An 18,656-nucleotide genomic window follows, 5' to 3' on the forward strand; every position below is an offset into this window, starting at 1 on the left:
AAGATACTCTAAGAGTATAACAAAATGTAACAGAAATTAACTGCAATGTATGCACTGAATTTTGCTACAATATCTTACGAGTAATCATCATTAGGACTTGGAGAACTTTGCAGTGAAGGCAACAAAAATAACTGTGATCTGGGCAGTGTCACTTTTATTTTGTCATTCTCTTAAAAAATAAAGTGGTTATGTATGTAAAATTCAAGCAGCATACAACTCTGACAGCCAGTCACTGGTGACAAAGGTCTGATTTCAACTTACAGCTTTAATGCCACCTATATCCAGGAAAGCCAGATCCAAAGCTGGGTATCAAGAAATGCAAAGCTGCATAGGGACTCTTAGAGAAACATAAACACATTTACACAAAATGACTGCCTTATAGAAAGCACTTTAATGGTAGATACTTTTGCATATTTGCTGATTATCAAGGAGAAAAGTGACCTTGTGATACTTCTGAAGAAGCAAAACCACAAATACACTAGAGATTCAACACCTGTTGCCAAGTCTGTTCTTCATGTTTCCTTAATATTTAATCAGGTAACATCTGTGGAGCACTTTGAGGATGAATAACAAACTACCATTATTACTGCTGAGAAAATCATTAATTCATTAAAGTTTGTGTATTCTGTGTTCATAACAGAATTCTGAACTGAACAGACAGGTCTGGACAGTTTTGTCATTAATTTTCTTATATGTATTGTGCTTCTGACACTGGATGAAATAACTACGTGTCTTCCCTATCACTAATAAAAGTGAATGAAAAAAACTGGCACCAAAAATGAGGGTTCACAAAACATTTCAACAAAGAGCAGTAATGCAGCAAAGGCAAAACTCATCTCGATCCCAGTAACTTTGCAAACATTATACCTAAGGAAAAAAAGCAGTTACACCCCAGAAAAGTTAGTCGTTTCTGGAACAAACTATTCACAGCAGAACAGACAGCAAAAAGCAAAGGAAGGTAGGTGCCTGTGACTTTCAGAAAAAAATCCCATCAGAAATACTAGTAATAAAATTATGTAACAGACTAGGACTAAAAATCATCTAACATCATTAAAATCTGTTCAGTTTATTCTTACAGACAAACAAACCTCCACAATGATCACTAGCTAGGTGAGAAAAAAATTATGAAACATTTACTGCTTTACCACCAGATCTTAACACTTCTTGGCAAGCTAAGTCAGCATCACATGTTACACCTGACTGAAAAAAGGCTGAAAACTTGCCTACTTTGAGAACTAGGAACACCTACTCTTGAGGAAGTCAAATTGTGAGATCCAGCCAAAAGGAAGACAAGTTCTGAGTTACAATTAACTTGAGCATATAGAGTTGCAAAGACAAGGTCAGACAGATTTACCTGTAGCTTGGACCTGTGGAGCACAGATCTGTATTCCACATAGTTATTAAACATGATTTAAACAAAAGAAACAAAAAAGGAAATGTACTGCTAAAGCTCCTAATTATCTCCTAGCTCTGTCCACCATTAACTGAAACTGACAGAGTAAAATAGAAAGATTTAAAACAAAAGAAGATGAGGATTTTATTAAGAACTTTTTAAGATCCCATTTTCTCTTTTGGGGACTTATCTTACCATACTCTTTCCCTATCCCCTTTCTGCCCAGCCTCAGCATAATTTTTAGGATCGAATTATGGTTCATAAAGCAGTGCTGTTTTGGTGGTAAAAACTGTTTAATACTGAAACAACTAATTGGAAACTAATAGATTCAACTTCATTTCTTGAATCTCTGCTACCCAAATTGCTTTGTATATTTTAGTACAAAAGCAGGAATTTATGAATAATTATTAGCTGGATTGTAATAAAAACTTCTTCAACCACAGAAGCATCTTATTTTTTATAGAATGTACCATAAGACACATATTGTTAGAAATCTCTTAGGACACAAAAGGCAAGAACTATTCAAGAGATTTTTTTTTAGTTGCATTTGACATTTAAAAAAAAAAGAGATTTCATTTATAGAAGTAGACAAAATTTTCTTCTACATTTCAAATACTTTTTTATAGGTGACTTTCATGCAAAGGAAGAGACTGAAAATGTTTTTGTTATTGGTATTTTCTTCACACCACTTACATTTTATTACTAAACAATATGCCAGTATGCAAACTTAAATCAGAAGTAATAGTGTCATGTCATACTTGTTCAGTGATCTAAGCATCCATATTTTGAAAATAATATTTTTACATAATATCCAGCAGCATGTAACTCTCGTTAAGATCAAGGCAGAAAGCTCACACCTTCAATTTACCCAAAGGTTCCAATTTGTTGATGCCATCATTTTTAACACACTGTGGTACAATCTAAAGGGAGGGAATAATCATAATATTATTATTATAAGTGAGATAACAAATAGCTACTACTTCTGTTAAAGTTAATTACATCATTGAAAATTCTGCTCATACTGAAGAAATATTGAGAAAATAACTTGTTCACAATCTGTTTTAAAGAACCATCTCCATATGCAATAAGGCTGTTAAACATGTTTTAAGTTTTCTCTTACCTCCAGTGTCATGTACACAGTGCTAATTGCTACTTTGATTTCTCCATCTGAAATCTCCTTGAGATTCTTGACCATAACCTCCTCAATACTCACAGCTGTTTAAGAAAAAAAAAAAAATTTCATATATACAATTATCTACAGCTGACGGATCTATCAACATAAATTAAAAACACAACTTAGACCCTAATGCTGAACCTTCTTTCTGTATTTCAGGACATCATATGAGAAAACTAAAATTAATATTTCAATGTCTAATTTTTCTAGAGGGATTTTTTTTTTAAGAAAGGAAGAAATTTAAGGGGTGATACACACTAACGACAAGTGTGAAGAATTAAATCCCCTGCAACACCTGTATTCCTGTGTGTTTTAAGTGAATGTAACTCCAGATGATAATAAATGTATAGCTAGACAATTTCTGTGGTCTCATATGAAATCACAAATATCAAATTACTTCTGAACTAAGTAATTGTGCTGATTTTGTATTGAAGGCAACGTGGGTGGGGAGAACACAGTAATATATTGAAAAACTCCATGACAAACAGTACCAAACCATTTTCCCTGGCAACTCACCAAATTAGAATTGACTTCCATAAAAGCCACTTTCACTGCCACTTTCCAATCTACACTGCATACAGTTCATTCCTGAACTATGACTACTTGAGCGGAGGAATTTAAGAGCACTAAAGAGAACGTTTATGGACCTGAACTGAATTACGTTGTAATCTCACTGAAAGAAAGGGCAAAGGGAAGCAGCACCTCAAGTTCTGTCCTAATCCACCCGATAGGACAGTTGTCTCAGGCTGATGGTCTGAATTTTGATGACTAATTTCTGCGTATGGGCAGATAGAGAATAAAAAAAGACCCTGAGTCTGTACAGGGTTTACCTGATAAATCTATCAGAGAAATATTCCTACGAATTTAATACTCACTCTTTGGTAAGAACATGGTAGCAAATGCCAGTAAAAAATGTAAGAGTTATTGCAAGGATTTTCTTCAGGCTTTCACAGCATCTCTTCCAAAGCCTGCTACTAAATTTTGAGTTCAAACATTGCCACTTTAGATCACTGCGTATTTCTATTTGGTATTTCTATCAGAAGAAAGGAAAAGAATTGCAACTTTCCCACTGCTTCCTTAATCTGAGTCTGATGTCAAATTGACTTCCTCTGTACACAGCTCTTAGTAAATCTGGGTCATAAAACAAAATTTACTTCCACACCACAGAGGTAATTGCAACACAATTTCTGCCCATGGGCTGACACATTTTTCATGTCCATGTGAATCAATACAAATTCTTGATAAGCATACACTTGTAAAAGCAATATATAAAATAAATCGTTAACTTTATTTGTAAAAAGAGTACAAGATTATCTATGAGCTAAGTAGTTCCTCAAAAGAAATCACAATTTCATGATTTTGAATATAAGCAACTTAATTTAAAATTTACATACAACATTTAACCATCAATGAAGATAGCATGCGGCACCTATTTTCACCACAATACAACAATATTCTGATACAGTTTTTTGTAACAGGTCTGAAAAATGGATGGAAGCTGTACTACCTTGGGCATTAAACTGAGTCTCCTGGAGAACAGAGATAATTTCCTCTCGTGGGGGAAGATCTGGAAACTTTTCCTCCAAGACTGACAGTACTTTCTCCTGCTGCTCTGTCATTCTGTCAGCTTCCAAAGACATGCACTTGAAGAGAATGCTCCCTGAAACATTGAAAGACAAAAAGTCAATGTCTCCTGTAAATATCAAAGAGGTACTACAGAAGCAAGAAGTTTTACCATATTGCTTCCTAAGCTCATTCCTTCTTGGAGGTTGTTTCCACTGAGAATTCACTGAATTCACACGGAAACATCCTCCTAATATGAAGCTCCTAAATCAGAACTGGTTTCTTCTTCAGTGCCTCTGCTGCAGCCACCTGTCTGGTCCCAGAGCTGCCACGGTGTGCAGCATGCTTTGGTACACTAACACAGTTGTGCAGCAGCACAGCCAGCAGCAGCCCATGGCTATATTCTCCTCTCTCCAGGCATTAGGCCAAGCGCTGGTGTGTTTTGAAACATAAATCCACACCACCAACCTTCCTTCTGCGGACATGTCAGTGAACTTCTACAATGGACATATGAAATACTTTACTGTGAGGATAGTGAGCCACCAGAACAGGCTGCCCACAGAATCTGGGGATGCCCCACCCCTGCAATGTTCAAGGCCAGGTTGGATAGGGTCTGAGCAACCTGGACTAGTGAAAGGCATCCCTGTCCATGGCAGTGGTGTTTGAACTAAGTGATCTTCAAGTCACTGGTCACTGTGGTGTAACTGACTCTGGCTAATTCTTGTCAACAGACGCACCAAAAAACACCAATTCAGACAACTAAAAATTTAAAATTTAAAAGAAACATAATCCAGGAAATAACTCCATAGTGACTGGAATTGTCTTACAACACAGAAGTCAGAGTGATGCCTTTTTAGACAACTACACGCTATGCTTTAAGTCACCTCTTTCATTCCCTGGAGACTGGGATTCCATTTATCAGTATACCCAGTGTTTGCTTCCAATCACCCACAGTAAATTCAGGATAATAAAATCTTATACTTCAGCCTTGAAATTATTTATTACTCTACTGTGCACAAGAATTTCAAACAAGTGTATTATTTCATTACCTCATGCTGGGTCAATAAGCAACTGAGTACAATAACTATAATAAAGGAGTAAGATATTACAGTAAAACAATGTGTTTAGGCTTTAGCACCAGGCAAAAAAAGAGTAAATGAAAAACCTTGACACTGCCACTCTCAATTTCACTCTCCAAATATCTACTCTGCATTCATTTGCTTTTTCTCCTACACATCATCACATGAAGTAACAAATAGAATTTATTCAAAATTCACAAACCACTTGCAACACAAAATTGTGCCATGCTAAGTAAACACAACCTTATTAACAAATCCTGTGTGGATTAAATGCTAAACAAGCCAAAAGCTGTTCCCCATCAGATACTAATTTCTGGAATTAAATACAAATACGTGAAGTTACATTCTGTGTTTCTATTACAGACAATGTAACTGCCAATATTCTTTTAATTTGCAGCAGCTTTTTATGTTAGTCTTTCAATCACCTTCAGACAATGCTCCGGCTCTGTTTGATAGTATTAAAAATACTCAATAAATACAGACTGCATGAAAATCACCTAAATTTAGAAACACAACATAACTAGTAGATTTCAGATTTCTACAGGTAAATAACTGATGTGTAAAGTACCCGGATATCTACACCCATTATCAAGGCCTGGTTTTCAGTCCCTCTAACAGGAAGAAAGTTTCTCAACCAGCAGCCTCCATGATAATTCATCTAAAAATATCTCTTTGTTGTTCAACTCCACAGCAGATAACAATGCTTGTGCTACATATATACTCTTGAGATATATTCTATAGCTTGTAAACAGTGATGACCAGAATGAGTGAGACACCCCACAACATGCTCTCAAGTCAGCACAGAGTTGCCTCTGGATAAATGCCAGCTCAGGGACCAGGCTGCATGAAGTATTTTAACAAGAGCAATTTTCTGCTTTTTTCCTTCGTCCAGAAACAGAAAGAGAAATTGCTCATGCACACACAAAGGAAATGGAGACTCCAGCAGAAAGAGCTGGATCTACGTGTGCTCAAATACATCACATCTACTGGAGGGAGGCTGCAGCATACCCTGTAAAGCCCTCCAGCAGCATTAGGATGAGTTAGGCAGTCTGTCCATCTGCACACAACCTCAGATATACAATGGATGAAAATTTTACCATAGCTGTGTGTGCTTCAGGGAATGGAACATTTAGGTAACAAGAAGAAGAGAAAAGCCTAACACAAACATACAGGAAAATGCCATAGACCAAGAGGTGTGAGCTGTTTATCCACCCAAGCTCACCAGCTGGGAAGTCAACATGATGTAACCTTTGCTGACAATAGGTAGACACCTTACAAAAGGTTTCTAAAACGCTCTTTTTTTGTCCCTAATCACACCAATACTGTAGTGCTTCCAACTGATCACTTTTCTACCAGGATGAAAGCCAGAAAACGATCATTCTCAAATTACTAAGGTGTCAGCAAGCCCTAAGATCAACATTTCCTTGTCCTTTAAAGCTGTGATCAATCTTCAGTACTGTGCTCATCACCAGGAAAAAAAGGTACACCTCTTCTCCCTCAGGCTTGCTCAGCAGACCTGGAAGGGTTAAGATTCCAGGTAAGCTTAGGAAAAGAGTTCACTTAAGTTACTTTTGCTTGACCAAAGGTCAGTAGTCCATTTAGTCATGCACTGTCTTACAAATACCTGTTGTAAAAACAATACATGGTCTCAGAAATCTTCTGCAGGTTTTACTTAATGTTGGTGTGACTCCCCCAGGGTTTCTGAAATATAATGGTGGCTGCTGTCTGCTTACAAGCAGAGAAAAAAAATATATAATAGGCAATACAAGATTCAATATTATTTCTTGTGTACATCACACTTTACTACATTTTTTTTTTCTGAAGAGGTCACTAGAAAATAGACTATGGTTCTTAAAAATGTGCATTTTATTCTTTTTTTGCAAAGCAGTTTGGAAGCGAAGCATTAGTTTTGCCAAAAGCAATTGCTGTGCATTAATATTAAACATGATCTAATGAAGGCAGAAGTCGTTTTGGGAAAACATTAAGAACAGCACAAGCATCTCCTGAATTATAAGTTTATGGCTAAGAGAAACATTACAATGAAAATATAGGCATTTCTCCTGTCAAGGTTTTATTCCACAACCTGTAAAAATAAAGGACAGGGAAAAGGGGAAAACCAACAGTCCCTTATGGAAAGCACTCCTCACGCACCCCACCCTCCCCCCCAAAAACCCCCAGCAAACCAAAATTGCAAATATATCCAAATAAGCAATCTTTATTGTAATTAACAAGAAATGTAGTGAAGCTAGAATAAAATATAACTGGGGAAAACCACACTGCCCCCAAAAAAACCTGCTTCCATATATTAAAAAGAAGTGTCAGTCCAAGTAAGTGCAGTGTTTGGTGCAGGTCAAAATGATCCTTTCTTCCTGGCATATATATTAAGGATGCATCACCGCAGGAGCATGTGAATCATCTGATCAATGTACAAGACAGAACAAAAAAAAAAAAAAACAAACCAAAAAAAAACCCAAAAAAAAAAACCCTGGCATAATTCCCAAAGTCCTTAAAAGGGTATTTCTTAACATTTGTCTGGGTGGCTAGAATAACAAACTAATCTTCTCTACTGAAAGTCAAGACTGCCCCAAAAGGGCATGAAAAGACCTCAACTATGTAGCTCATCACTAGCAAAAGAAGACTCACATTAAAAAATTGCTGACGCTCTTGCTGGAAATCTGTCTATATTTACATGTTGTGGTTTGCACCTTGTGGCATCCTTCAAGGCCTTATACAAACAAACATAAGGAGGCATTTTTCAGAGTGCATTGACCCAAGGTACCTGACAGTGAGTGCTTGGAATAACATCCTTGCCAGCTGGCTGCAACAGAGAATGTAATGATTCAGCAGTTTAATGGATCTTGAGTTTGGCAACAGTCCCCTTATAAACATCTCTTGGGAAATAAAATAATACAGGCCCAGGACTCTGGCGGGTTCTGTAATTGTTTGCTTCTGGCAGAAACCCAGGGACAACACAAGCTCTAACTTAAGGCAAATATGGCTGCACAACACTGATTCTCCAAGCAGACTCTACTCAAAAGCCCAAGGGTAGAATCACCTTATATAATGTCTCATAAGGAGACGAAGATACCAGAAAAGCATTCACCTAAAAAATTTAAAAATCAATATTTAAATATAAAAGTGCCTAACTCAATAATGTTCAGTTTCACAGGAAATGTCTTCTCTTGACTTTTTTTTGTTTTAAACATAGACAAGCAGGGAAAGTTTGCTTGAAGATGAAATTTATACATAGAAACATCTGCCTTTTTATTAAAATTTAAAAACTGCTAACAGACTTTAAGAAAAAAAAATTTCAGAAACAGTCAACAAAGGAAGCTGTCTTGGTCATTACACGATAATTATTAAAACGTGAGATTTTCTTTTATCTTTTAAACAAAAAGATTTCCTAGCAAAATTCTTGCTGGAAAGTCAGAAAATGAAAGAGGGTGTCCCAGCTCAGAGACTCAGACAAAAGCATCTCTCAGCATTTTTATGAAAATAAAATCCTGTTTCTTAGCACTTTGACTTGTACTTTGGCCTTCTGTTCTCAACTTAACCTGAAATTTAGACAAACTAACCATATACAGATTTACATTGGAAGAACATAACAAAATGTGAAAAACACAGTAGAGCCTTTTTGCAGCCTCCATGGCTGTGAAGTGCCCTGAGAGAGAGGTGACAACTTGCAACCCACTACATACTCATTTGTCAACAGTGGAAATGGAACAGCCACCCCTCCTTTCATGACACATGGTCCCTTTGTTCCCTATGGTAAGATGAATTTAAGAAGCTATATCTCATTATAAAAGATCACACTATATACAGAGAAACACAAAACCTAGACCTGGCAGGTTGTATTTAATCTTCTGTTTTCAGACTGTTTTAGTTTGATCTGCTATTTACATACATAAGTGCCTATGACTTTTTAATTTTTTGTAATTAATCTCATCAAAACCAATGATGTGTTCACTGACTGTTCAAAATCTGTAACGAAAGATTTTTAATTTCCAAAACCTTTTCCTGTTTTAAGAGACCAAGAGGACTTCCTACATTATTTCACGTTTTATCCATACAGGCTGTGTTGCTGGGAGAAGAAGAAGAGCATCAAGTCTCAAGTGCAGCTGTATTCTGTTCCCCAGGCTTTGCCAGTGGCTTCCCATACCATGCAAAAGAAGGTATGCTGGGACTTTTTATCCATTAGGTTCCTCAAACATGCTCTACCAAATGTAACAATCAAAATGTAATTATTCATTGATTTAAAAAAAAATAAAATTAGCTACTATATTCCCCAAAACTGGAAGTGCTATCTCTAATGCAAACACTAATAAAAGCACATTATTTTAATATTTTTATAGATTAGAGGCACAAAATGTGCTGACACATCCACATACAGTACTTGAACATACTCTTGAATATTATTCAGTCCTCTTTCTCCTGACTCTCCACCAAAAAATAAGTATCCTGATATCTCCCCAAAACCCTTTTCTTGTTCTGCCTCCAAAACCATTTATTATGCTTGGTCATTTGCTTAGATTCCTGGAGAGTTACTCAATAGAAATTTGGAGCTTACAAAAATGTTTCATGGCAAGTTAACTAAAGCTTGTCAGCATGGAAAGATACTGTAAGGACAGGCTAAATGCTGTGTTACCGATAATGCTTATTCTGTGGAGTATTTTTTTTTAAATAATCTTTGCGATTTCTTATAACATGCTTATTAGTTATCACAGCGATGAGTACAATGATTTACCCAGATTCTAGTTGCTTCTGAAGTCTAAGTGTAGGCAAGTTTTCATAATCCTCATTAAACATGCCCACATTAATTTCTTAAAAGGACATTTAGCAGTTTCACATAATTGAAACTTAAAACCTATAAAATTCATCGAATGTTATTAAAATTCAGTAAGTTATTTAAAAGCAGTGACTGTTCTTTTCAACACCACTTTTATTTCCAGCTGTAAAGTTTTGCTGCATCAAATAAACCAGCAAAATGAATATAAATTATGAACTTCCAAGACAGAGAAGAAAATACTTCTGATTGCTGAAGCCCATCCCCACTTTTTACTCTACTGGGCATACAGTACAAAAGAAAAGGAGAGCACAATGAAGATTTGTAACACTGCTTTTAAACAGCAAAAGTTTTGCATCATGCCATTAAAGCACCATTCTATAAAAAAGTACAACCCTTGGGAGGGAGAAGCTTTAACTTGTAAATATTAGATTCCAATCCGTATTGTTGTCCACAATGCCCCTGGAATCAACGAACTGCACAGCTTTTCCAGCTACCCAGCTGGTATGTCGACAGCTTCATTTAATATTCTTGTCTAGTGATACACCAAAGACCTCTCATGCCTATTTTTAAATGCACATTTTTAATATTCAATATAATGTTACTCTTTAACAAACTCTTTACTCCCTGCTTCTTTTATGAAGCTTCCTGTGGTCTTTAAAGGGATTGTTAACCAAAGAATGGATCACACTCTTTCTGCATGAGCAAATTCAGAAACACTCCATTAAACCTTTCAGTATTTAATATAAAGAGTAATCTCTCACCTCTGAGGAGATAAGCCAGTTGCTGAGTGATTAACTCTGGCGCCTTTTGAAGAATCTCTTTTACGACTAAAGAGGAAGAACATGCTTGTAACTCCAGGCTCCTGTCACATTGCTCATCTGGATTGATGACTTTGACAACAGCTGATTCCAAAGTTTTATCCTCACTATCAAGGAAATTTAGAAGTTATATATATATTTATCTTTATAGTAGCTTAGACAACTCAGTAAAAAAAGTGCAACACATTTTTCTAAATTCTGGACTACAGCAGCACTGTTACAGCTACCTGAAGTCTACTACAAAGGTAAAGGATGTCACAGAGGTCCTAAACCCATGATTTTTTAAATTTGGTGTTCAGAGATTTTTACTGCTTGATACATCACTAAGTATGACATTTCCCTCATCAAAATCTATTAAAAACTATTTCAAAAAGGTATTTTTTCATGTCCTGAAAATAGCCTTCCTTATATAGAGGAGATTTAGGACTTTCTCAACTTAATATTCTGAAAACTTTTTATGGGTTTAGATACTTCATGTTTCTGTTTACAACAGCAGTGACCAAGCCAAATTAATTCTAAACAAAAAGCAGATCTTACAGAAAATTTTTACTCTGAGCAGTGAATGATGCACTGAGCTAACAGCACTTAACATATCAACAGCCATGAGATTCACACATTTCACTTTTAGCCTAATCTCTTCTCACAGTGCACTTCTCATGATGCAATGGTGCCGTAGGCTGCTACTTGTCTTAAATGAAGTTCTAAGGGGAGCTGGAAGTAAACAGCATTCTTCACTCTGGGCAAGACAGGCAGACCATTATAAAGAGGCTCTTCATAAAAGATTCACAATGGCCTTGTAAACAGTCCCTCTTAAGGATGGGTATAGGGACTATGCTCTTCCAGAGATCAACTCTGAGCCTTTTGAAAGGCTGTAGCTGGTAAGGACCACAGTAATCTACCAGCCATCTTAATAGCACATATCCAAGTGTCTGGACAACTGCAAATGAATGTAAGATTCTCAAAGGAAAGCTAACTAAGAAAAAGGGGAAAAACTCTGATGTCTTATCTACTGGTTACAGGAAACTTCCACACTATTTACCTAAATTAGAATATCTAATCTGTGTGAAAACACAAAACTCTTGAAAGTGGAAGTTCCATTAGAAGTGAGAAAAGAGGACTGTTCACCTTGTTACACTTATCAAACATAACAGGAGACAAAATACATTTTTGTTTCCTTTTTTTTAGGTCTGTGTTAACATTGTAATATCAATGTTAATACAGAAAAAGCATAATTTTTGAAAGGGCTCTAATTCATGTACACCGCCTTACTGGACAGAAAGCACAATACCTTGTCAGCATGTTGCTGTTTACAAGTGTTAAAGACAATTTCCCTTCAGCATTCAACTGATGCAAATTGATTTCATCTCGGAAGATATGGAATGACTCTGGGATTTTGAGCTCTTCCAAAATAAATCTTGTCTCAGTGAAGTAGCTGAAGTCTTTTCTTTGTATGTTCAACACAGGCAAGCAAAGAACATCAGGAGGACTGACCTGTAACATAGGTGCACAATTGTGAAAATTGGACTTAGTTTTCATCAGAATGGTATTTTAACAGAGTGAGCAATTAGAAACCCCTTTACTAAACTAAGAGAGAAAAAAAAAGGTATTTCCCCCCTTTTTTCCTTCATGCATTTCTGTTGGTCTCCTACAGAGTATGTGGGAAACCAGAAGAGGAAAAGGATAAGGAATGAAGCCCAGGACTTATTTTTTCATGCTGTTCAATAAGCCACCTAACAACCACTCATGCATTTTTGAACAGAAATAAATGTCAATTATTTATCTTTTAAAAATTCACTTTCAATAATAACAAAACTATTGTCCAGAAAAAATGTTTTTATAGCAATTATCTTAACAATAAGATCTCTGTAACAATCTGGAACAAGTGAATTAAGACCACTCAGTCCAATTTTTCCATTACCTTGTCTAGAAAGTAGGCGTAGGCCAGGGTAGAAATAAGTGAATCCAAATCACAGGGTTTATTTCCAAGAACAACATGGACCTTTTCCAGGCGTTTGCTCCTGTTCTGTAACACATTAGAAGACAATTTCCATGAGTGGAAATGATGACCAGAAGTCAAAACACCACAAAATTTTAAAGGACAAGTTAAATATTGGGCTTTGCCCTCAGCTGTAGCATTTTTCACTGCTGGCTGAAGGAATGGACTACCTGTGGGTAGACATTCCTTACCTTCAGAGCTCCCAAGAAAGCCAAAAACTAAATTTTGCAAGACACTGTAGTTTACAACCTAATGAAGTCTGAATCTGACGTAAGTCCCTTTCACAGCAAAGTAACAGATAAGCAGCAGCTTCATGTACATGTGGAAAAGCTTTTCATTACTTTTCAAACTTTTTCAAAACCTCACAAATCGATTTAGAAAAACAGTCCAAAAGAGTGCAGGAATACACAAAAGACACAGCAAATAATATGTAGCAAGTTGTAATTTTAATTTTACCCCTTTTTGTTCACTTAGCTGAAATCAGTAAAAAGACAAAGTAACTGCCTTTCACCCTGAATCTTCAGAACACAGCTGACATACTATGAGTTTTGAATTGTTCTCATTCGATAAAATCAGCAGCCTTCCAAACAGCAGAGAAGAAAAACCAACTGTGTGAAAGCAAAGTATTGAAGGGAAGGATCTTCTTCATAATTTCACACACAAAATATAAAATGAAGTTATTCTCTTGTGCACATCATTACTGTCAAGCTAGTTGTATGGGAATATTAGAGTTTATTTACTTTTAATGGTTCTTAATTGGTGAAACACATGTGACTGATTCTAAAAGACGTATTTCAGAAAAAAACACATGAAAATAAACATTTTTGTTGCTGGCATGTACTCTCTGCTATACTTAATTGGAATTCTAGGTAACAAAATTTTAATCTTTCAATAAAAGCATTTAATTATTAATTATCCTTAATAATTATAAATGCACAATTTTTCTTAAGCTAGCCTTTTCCCTCTAGTCTTAGTTCTACCTGGATATAAGGAATAAACTTAGGTTCTCTTTCCCTTAATGGAACACAGCCATCAAAATACATTTGGGCAATAAATTCAGGACACATTCTTCATTGCTTATATATCAGGAAAGACAGCTTACTGAAGAACACAATGATTGGAACAGATATATTCATTTTTTCTCTAAGACTTCCCTAGTAACAAACTCTCTCTTTCATTATAATTTTTGTAACATGTTCATCCACAACATGCCTTTCTGATTGATTTGCCGTGATAGAGAATGAAAATAAAGTTCACAAGCTCATTCTTTTTTTAGTACCCTCTCAGTAAAGAATTTCTTCACAATGTCTAAGGCCAGTTTAAGGCCATTTGCACTTTTACTATCACTACTCATCCTTGTCAGAAGTCCCTCTCCAGCTTTCCTGTACTTCCCTGTTAGCCAGTGTAATGCTGCTCTAAGATCTTCCTGCAGCCATCTCCAGGCTGAATATTCCCAACTCTCTGAGCCTGTCTTCTTAAGAGAGCTGCTCCAGCCCTGTGATCGATTTAACAGATGTCCTGTGGATTCCAACAGGTCCATCCATGTCTTTCCTGTGCTGGGACCCCAGAGCTGGATGCAGCACTGCAGGTGGGGTCTCACCAGAGCAGAGCAGAGGGGCAGAATCCCCTCCCTTCCCTGCTGCCCACGCTGCTTTGGATGCAAGCTTTCTGCAGGCACATATTGCCAGGTCATAATGAAGTTTTCGTACACAAACAACCACAAACAAGTGGTTCTCCTCAGGGCTGCTCTCAATTCCTTTCCACCCAGCCTGTATTTGAGCTTGGCATTGCACCGGCCCAGGTGCAGCACCTTGAACTTGGCCTTGTGGTTCATGAAGTTTGCCCAGGCCCATCTCTCAAGCCTGTCAAGGTCCCTGTGTACTAGCAGTACTTTTTCCCCCAACTCTTCCTGCTTTTCTCTGAGCAGAATTTGTTTCTCTTCTCCTTCCCCTCTTGCAGATCCAAGACACATGATTTCACCAGTATCTCATTTCACCATGTGCAGCTGAATAAATGGCTTTTTAGCATCTTACTATTATTCAGTAATAATAACCCTCCAAATACACATATACATGTCCATAAATGCAACCCTGAAGTATGCCATCCAAGCACACTGCTTCTTACACGTCTGAGACTGCTTCCTCTTTCACCACTTCAGACACAAATAGTTTGCTGAGCCTACTGCACACTAATCAGCCATCTTCAGGAAAAGCAGGCACACGGACAAGGCTTCCTCTCACAGATCTTCCTAACCAAAAACCCAGGCAAGAGAGGCCCACAATCCAGAAGACAAAGATCAATAAGCCCAGTAAGGCTTAGCTACAATAGGACTAAACTGACATTACCTCCTGCAGTTACCACAGCTAAACCCAAGAGGAAACACGAACTGTTGATATCTCTAAGAATTAAAAAATTTAGGAGGTTAATGATGAAGCTAGAACTCTTACATTAAACTACACAGGACATCAGCAATTTCTCTTCATGATGATAACTTTTTGTCTAGCTAGATTAAAGGTAAATTGTAAAATGCACAAACACTGGGTGACTGGGATAAAATATACTAAAGAAATTATGTGTCATTTTCAGATGGTATCAGTCAGGATAACTCAATTTAGATCAGACTTGCATCGATTAACATTCACTTACTGTGCTCAGGTATAAACATTAGGCTACTTCTGTAAGCGATCTGACTCTCAGATATTTACAGAGAAGAAACTTGCATATCTGTTGAATGTTGTTATCTATTAAGACATAAAAGCATTAGTATGACAACTGCATCTTTACGTAACTACAGTAAAAATACCAGTTATTGGTTCCCACCTGCATCAAACAGCTGATGTATTCGAACATACTGCAATACTGGCAATTGGGTTTGTAAAAATTTTGATCAGGACATGTTAACCAGAGTGACTGATCAACTACAATATTCCAGTCAAAAATTACATTGTCTCTGCTTTTTTTTCCATTAATAGAAAAGCTGAAGTAATCTTGCAAGATAAAAAACACTGAAGACTCATCCTAGTAGAAACAGGAACGCCTACAAAATGCTCACTGTCTCAAGGCAAAAAAAAACTTCTCCGTTTCCTTCATACACACTCAGCCCTCACACACACACTGCATGAATGCACACTCAGCAGCCACACACAGCCTTGCTTTCTGAGTCACTACTTCCTTTTTGCCTCAAATTTCACTAGTTCTGTCCTTAAACTGTAATAAAATCACTGCATTTTATTGCATGGAATGTGACAGCACTTGTCAAGCACAGCAAATTCTTTGAAGAAGAAACAATATGGCTTAGTAGAAGCATATTAAAAGGAAGAAGCTGCAGAACCACACAGCAACATACAGTGTCAGACACAACACTGAAAACTTTTCAAGCCTTGTGCCTGAAGCACCAGCCAGGAGATACAAGCTTCACAGACACAGCTTTCCTGGAGGTGCACAGGGGAAAATCCCAACTGTTCGGATAAAGGCCAAGATAGTAAAAAAATCAGTCCTTCAATATCTGAAGTCATCAAATCACATCATAGAGGATTCTCTGAAGTTCTGAAGTTCTTCCTCCAAACCAGAGGTACAATTAATGGAGTAGTCATTTTGGAGCGCAACTTGCATTTGCCTTGCAGTATCAGCAGTATTATGCTTCCAGTGGCTGAGGGCTTCTAACATCATTAAACATCTCTGTTGTCAAAGAAATGGTTTCAAGCCAAAGCAAAGTTAATTTAATATTTCATGTAAAATTTGAACTTAAATACTTTGTAAGTCTTTTCACAAGAAAGCTTTACACCAACCTGGAAAAAAATAGAAGGTCTCTTTTTCAAAAAAGAGACATAAGAGAGAATCCTTGTTTTCTCCCATTTTTGAGGTCAAAAAAATTACTGTAGCATTTTGGGCAGTAGATATTGCCCCTGTAGGATGCCATTTATCATGTACATTATATCACACAGAGTAATCTGAAGTGCTAGCTGGCAAATAAAGATTTTTCCTTAAGGAATACAGGTGTAGTCACAAAGATTTCAAGTGTGACATGTTTTAAACATTACCTATTGAATATCCACTGTACAGTCTTGCTTTACTTACAAATCTGACAAAAAGCCTTTTACAGCAAACACCAATACCACTAGCAGAACAAAATATAAAACAAAAGGGGGATTTTTTACTTCCACATCATCTGTTTTTGTGTGGGAGACACAGCCTTACCAATATGATAAAACAAAAGCGGAAGGATCAAAAACTTAACACGGTCCTCAGAAACGGCTGGAAAGGCATGAAATGTTATCTGATACTCTGCTTTGAATCAGGTATGATAAGAAAAGATACGACTAGTCTATAACTACGACGAGGAGAAGGTTTCCACACCTTTAGCTGCTGTACATATAAAATTTGTATACCTAATTTATCCAGTTGTACTTACACTCTGATGATGAGCTCATTTCCCAAAGTAGGCTGAACACAGCCTTATTACACCTGCTCTTCTGAAATTAGTATTTTAAAAGCTGCATTTAGGAGTCAACCGCTTGACAAAGGGAGTTTATTTTAAAATGTTGCTTCCCAAATTCACAATATTCCACAAAATTTTGATGTTCCTTCAAAATTAATAATAGAAATAGCAGGGTAGCTATCTGACATGCCAGCTAGGCAACAAAGTCTTATCTTTAGATTTTTTCTGGGATTTTCACAGGACAGGAACTATCTTTTGCAGTAATTTCTAACCCAGAACTGGCATCATCAATTGTTGCTGATGAGAATGCAGTTCAATATTTCTGTATTACCAACAGGTTGTGACTCAGAATTCTGCAGGCAGACAAACTTAACACTATTCAAGAAAGAATTCTGAGGAACTACTAACATTTATTCCTTTTTCACTTTTAGTTAATTTTACAGCCTGTTACTGTAGGCAAGTCTGTTCTGCTTGTTTTTGAAATACCTTCTCTCTAGCTTATTACATACATTCATTCACATTGCAAAAATCCAGAAATGAACAATGATTCCCACATCAAGTTTTCACTTGAAAAAGAATAACAGGAGTAATCAAACAACGCATAAACTCCATTTCAATATAAAAAAGAAACACTACAGAACACAGAACATCGATCAAAATCTTATTGGCTCCTTTTAAAATTAGATTTATTTCATCAATTGGTTTGGCATTGATTTTTCACTGTGTTTTATAAGCTTTACATGTTCACCCTCTGCTGCTTCTACAATTTTTTGCCTTTGGGATCAACATTTGAGACACTACGTCTACAAGATCATGGAGTGCACGTATTCGGAATACCCAATAGTATGCGGTTTTTGAACTGAATCATACACGGGGTACACATACTTGCCCACATGAACACACATTTTGGAAGTGTGATTTTGACACCGTGTGTTTTGATCCCATCTTTGGTACTATAGCAAGGTAAAAAATGTTTTAAGTCAGACAGACATTAAATATGCTTTGTCTTAGAGAATTAGAGAAACCTATTTTTTTTATTATATAAGATAAACAAAATGATAAAGCAAATTCTTATTTTAATGGCCTTAGGCTCAGTAACAATATCAAATTACTCTTCCTGCAAAGACTAAAACAGAATATGGTCTCCCATGGCTGAAAAAGGAAAATTTTCCCAGCACAATGATTATTTAAGCTTGTCTTAGCAGTACTTCAACAGTCCGTCAATACAATTCTCTATGACAGAAGTTACTAAAATAAAAGTCAAAGTCTTCATCTTTCATTTATGCTGCATTAATTCATTTTTTGTTCAAATTCACCTGTCTTACATAGGATAACTGAGTATACAGCATACAGAAATTCAGCTTTGCAAATCAGGAAGTTATATTCCTATTCCAGGTCATGCTAAAGTC

General features: G+C 36.5%; 1 protein-coding gene across 5 annotated transcripts in view; it reads right to left on the reverse strand.

Annotated features, from left to right (window-relative positions):
- The window catches only part of PRUNE2 (prune homolog 2 with BCH domain), a 137,225-nt gene that overhangs the window by 97,780 nt on the left and 20,789 nt on the right, over positions 1-18,656 (reverse strand). For all 5 annotated transcript variants that reach the window (XM_033086356.2, XM_033086355.2, XM_033086353.2 and 2 more), the window contains exons 2-6: positions 12,732-12,836; positions 12,102-12,304; positions 10,757-10,920; positions 4,075-4,227; positions 2,514-2,608 (exon numbers count right to left, since the gene is read on the reverse strand). In XM_033086356.2, the coding sequence (XP_032942247.1) occupies positions 2,514-2,608; positions 4,075-4,227; positions 10,757-10,920; positions 12,102-12,304; positions 12,732-12,836 (720 nt within the window). The remainder of the gene's footprint in view (positions 1-2,513; positions 2,609-4,074; positions 4,228-10,756; positions 10,921-12,101; positions 12,305-12,731; positions 12,837-18,656) is intronic.

Source organism: Catharus ustulatus, chromosome Z, assembly GCF_009819885.2.
Source record: "Catharus ustulatus isolate bCatUst1 chromosome Z, bCatUst1.pri.v2, whole genome shotgun sequence".
In the NCBI taxonomy this organism is placed as follows: domain Eukaryota; kingdom Metazoa; phylum Chordata; class Aves; order Passeriformes; family Turdidae; genus Catharus; species Catharus ustulatus.